Source organism: Centrocercus urophasianus, unplaced genomic scaffold, assembly GCF_019232065.1.
Source record: "Centrocercus urophasianus isolate 14NV4802_14NV808 unplaced genomic scaffold, USGS_Curo_1.0 seq_500, whole genome shotgun sequence".
Taxonomy (NCBI): Eukaryota; Metazoa; Chordata; class Aves; order Galliformes; family Phasianidae; genus Centrocercus; species Centrocercus urophasianus.
This window is the reverse complement of record NW_024885090.1, coordinates 11,597-15,230: the sequence shown is the minus strand read 5'-3', so window position 1 is coordinate 15,230 and position 3,634 is coordinate 11,597. Positions and strand designations below refer to the sequence as shown.

At 53.7% G+C, this 3,634-nt stretch overlaps 1 protein-coding gene across 1 annotated transcript; it reads right to left on the bottom strand.

Moving 5' to 3' along the window:
- Positions 1–759: 759 nt before the first annotated feature.
- On the bottom strand, positions 760–2,458 carry HOXD11 (homeobox D11). Its single transcript, XM_042835292.1, has 2 exons — positions 1,592–2,458; positions 760–995 (listed from the first exon to the last, which is right to left on the bottom strand). The coding sequence occupies exons 1-2, from the start codon at positions 2,196–2,198 to the stop codon at positions 760–762; spliced, it is 843 nt and encodes a 280-aa protein (XP_042691226.1). The 5' UTR covers positions 2,199–2,458.
- Positions 2,459–3,634: the final 1,176 nt, after the last annotated feature.

Genomic DNA, 3,634 nt, shown 5'->3' with positions numbered 1-3,634 from the left:
CGAGGATCTACAAAGGCAGAGCCAGAGAGCTGGGCTATTATTTATTTAAAACGCATTTAGAGTAATCCGCCTTGGCTCCCTCCCGTCACTATTTAACTGAACTTGGCTCTAGCCCGGGATCCTTCGGAGATGGAAATCCATACAGTGCACGGAAGTTATAACCTTAACTTTACTAGAAACCATTTATTCACATGAAAAAGACAGTGGCCCATGCTTTTGGATGACAATAGAAACATATATATATATATTTTATATATAGCGAACGTACATTTACCATCTCTTAAATAAACCGCATTCACTTAAAGGGAGGAAGGTGTTACCCTAACTCAAAAGCAACAACATAGCCCCCCCCGAACTCAATGAATTGTAAGCAAAAACTACCAGACACACTGCAGGTCCATTGCTGGTACTGTGGGAGAGGAAAAAAAAAAAAAAAAGCACCTTTGGCGAGAACCACTTGAGAACAGACAGCTGGATTTACCCTAGGTTCCCTTAGCAGGAATCTGCTCCGCCAAGCCCCGAAATCTCCAGTGGCCATTCAGTGTGTGGAGCTGCGCATGGAAATGAAACTTTGAGTTCCGCAGGGCGGCTGTGTCATGTAAACCCATTCACTTTGCATTCGGATGGCAGGTCAGACTGACCGAGGGATTCTTTTTTTCTTCTTCTTTCTTCCTTTTCTCTTTCTCTCTCGATTTTTTAAATTTTTTTTTCCTTTTTTTTTTTTTTTTTTTTTCTTTCCTTTTTCTTTTTTTTTTCTCCTCAAAACAGGGGATTTCCAGTGAAATACTGGAGTCGATCTCTGTTCAGTTTCTTTTCTTTCATCCTTCGATTCTGGAACCAGATTTTAACTTGTCGGTCAGTGAGGTTGAGCATTCTGGACAACTGCAGTCTTTTCTCTTTGTTTATGTACACGTTGAAGAAAAACTCACGTTCCAGTTCTCTTATCTGATATTTGGTATAGGGACACCTCTTTTTCCTCGATCGCTGAGGAACAGCTGAAATTAAAGAGAGAAAATGCTGATTTATGCAGAATACGACCGCGCTCGGCCGGGAAGAGCTCAGACTTCGCCCGTGTCCCCCCGCCCGGGGAAGCAGCCCTCCAGCATCTCCGAGAATATTCCCTGGGCTTTTGCTCTCGGTTGACATAGGAAAAGAAAAATAATTAAAAAAAAAAAAAAAGAGAGAGAATATTTTCCAACTTCTCCTTAAAAGAGAGCACTTCGAGCGCTACAGAGAGATATTTAAATGGGCTGGAAATATTCCAAGTTTCTTCAAGCCCTCTCGCCCCCACCCCCGCCCCAAACAAACGAAGAGCTCAGCCTGCGACGCGGAGGCAGCTCCGAGCCCTACCTGTGAGATCTTGCCGTCTGCCCCCCGCCAAATCAACAATTTAATAACAATTAATATCCTCTTCCGAGAATACCTTAAGCCCACCTAAATTGGTTTCCTATCGTAAACACGCTTTACAACGGTGAAGGAAATCTTATAGGATATATAAAATCCTTTGGATGCTTATAAAATGGCACATAAAATGCGGCTTGACAAAGTGTCGGCCTTGTACTCTTGCCCCCGCGTCACCGCCGATCCCTACCTGAACTGTTGCTCTTCTCTGCAACAGCCTCACCGGGAGGGGAAGCGGCGCCGCTAGCCGTTGTCACTTTCTTCTCCTGGCCTGAAGGTGCCTTGCTGCAGGCGCTGTGCTGGGGCTTCAGCTCGCCCTTGTCCGCGTCCCCCTCGCCCTCGGAGTGCTGCTGGTACGGGGGAGCGGGGGCCGGCTCGTAGAACTGGTCGAAGCCCTGCGGCAGGATGCCGTTCCTCCCCACCGAGCTGTAGAAGTTGGAGGCGGCGGGGGACGCTCCGTGGTGGCCGCACACGGGGTCCGTTTTGAATAACATTTCCGTCCTCCTGTTCGCGGGCTGCAGAAAGTCTCTGTGCATCACCTCTTCAGCTGAGTAATAGGGAGCGTAACTGCCCCTGTACTGCCATTTGCTGCGCTCTAATCCGTATTCCCTGAATGCCACTTCGCGCACAGGTTGGACATGAGGTAAATTAGAAGAATAAGGAAAAGTCATTTGACAGGAAGACGATTGCGACAAAAAAGAGGGTTTCGTCGAGAAGTCTGAGGGCGAGACGTAATAAGCGCACCCTGGCAGATACATATTGGATGCGCCGTGACTGCAATCGTCAAACTCGGTCATGTCTTCCTTTTTGCGATTGCGAGCGACCGGGAGGCTTCAATGCATTGAACGAGATCCATCTATTGCACAAGAGGCTTTGGACAGGATCAACTAAGAAAAAATCCCCACCGTGTGCTGACGTGCAATTCATCTTGATTGATTCTAGTGGTAATTATGTCACGTGACGCAATGTAGAAATGTCCTTATATCTATATCGGCCCCTCGGAACGGCTCCCGAGATCTCTCCAAAGAGCCCTCGCGGCACTTGGAGATGAGCGGGCGGCCCCGCTCGCCTTTTCCCCTCCTTCTCCGGCGGACGAGCGGTGCCAGAGGTGCTGCGGGCGTTCACCTGGGGCCGCGCCGCCCTGCCCGCCGCCCGCCCGCCGCCTCCGCCGGGTGCGGGGCCCCGCGGCGCGGCCCCCCCCCCCATCGCCGCCGCCCGCCCGGGAGCCTCCGTCGGGGAAGGCGACCTCCGGGCCGCGGTGCGGGCTCCGAGCCGGGCACCGGGCCTGTGTAACGTGATCGCTGCTCGTTAGCCGGGAGCGGCTCTGTCGGTGGCGGCCACCGGGTGCTGTTCACGCGGCGCGGCCGAGTCCCATTCACGCGCTCTGAGGTCCGAGCGGATCTGCCCGCCCGGCTCAGGCACTCCGAGGCTGGCACCCAAATCCGTCCCGAAATTGCGATCCCCGAGCGCCTCGTGTTCCCTCGCTCGAGCTCGAGCACCGAGCGCTTGTGCAAAGGCGCCGTGGGCGAGCTGCAAGGAGAAAGATGCAAAGAGAACATCTCTCAGCAGCGGGTCTCGGGAAGGGGAGACACTTCGGGGCTCTTCTGGCAAGAGAAGGGCCGAGGCAGGGGGAGAAGCCTCGAGCGCGCTTTCCTTGGAAGCGGAGCCGCGCACAAAGTGACCTCTGTTCGTGCCTTCAACTCCCACCAAACGTTAGCTTTCATTGGAAGGGAAGAGCGGGGCTGGGAGCAGGCAGCACGCACTGCGCCCGCAGCCCTGCCCTGCCCTACCTTCGAGGGCTCCCTTCTACCCGTTTTCTCTTTCTCCTTGAAACATTATTTTAAATAGATGAACACAAACCGGGTCACAAGGAATAAAAAGGGAACAGAATAAACATTACGCGCCAGCAACAGCCCCCGGTGCTCGAGCAGCTCCTCATTCCAGCAACGTTTGCCGGCTCTCTATGGGAATGCCTTTTTCCGTCATCGCGCAGCATAGCCACAGCATATGCCATATGCCGCTCTCCAAACCAACCTGCAATGCGCCCAAGCTCTCAGGCCCGACAGGGTCTCTCCCCGCCACCCGGACACCTCCGGGCGCTCCGTGCAGCCCCCAGGCCCCGAGTTGCTCTCCGGAGGCGGCTGCCACCCAGGTAGGGATGTAGGGACCGGCCCGCAACACCGAGGCAAGCGGAGAAAGCCCGCGGCTCAGAGGGGAAGGGGCTCTGCCAGCC

Bases quoted from the DNA above. Each gene is read 5' to 3' on its own strand.
- HOXD11 (XM_042835292.1), bottom strand. From the start codon at position 2,198: ATGACCGAGTTTGACGATTGCAGTCACGGCGCATCCAATATGTATCTG. The intron at 996-1,591 runs GTAGGGATCGGC...CTTTAATTTCAG, and splicing joins AGAGAAGAGCAACAGTTCAG to CTGTTCCTCAGCGATCGAGG.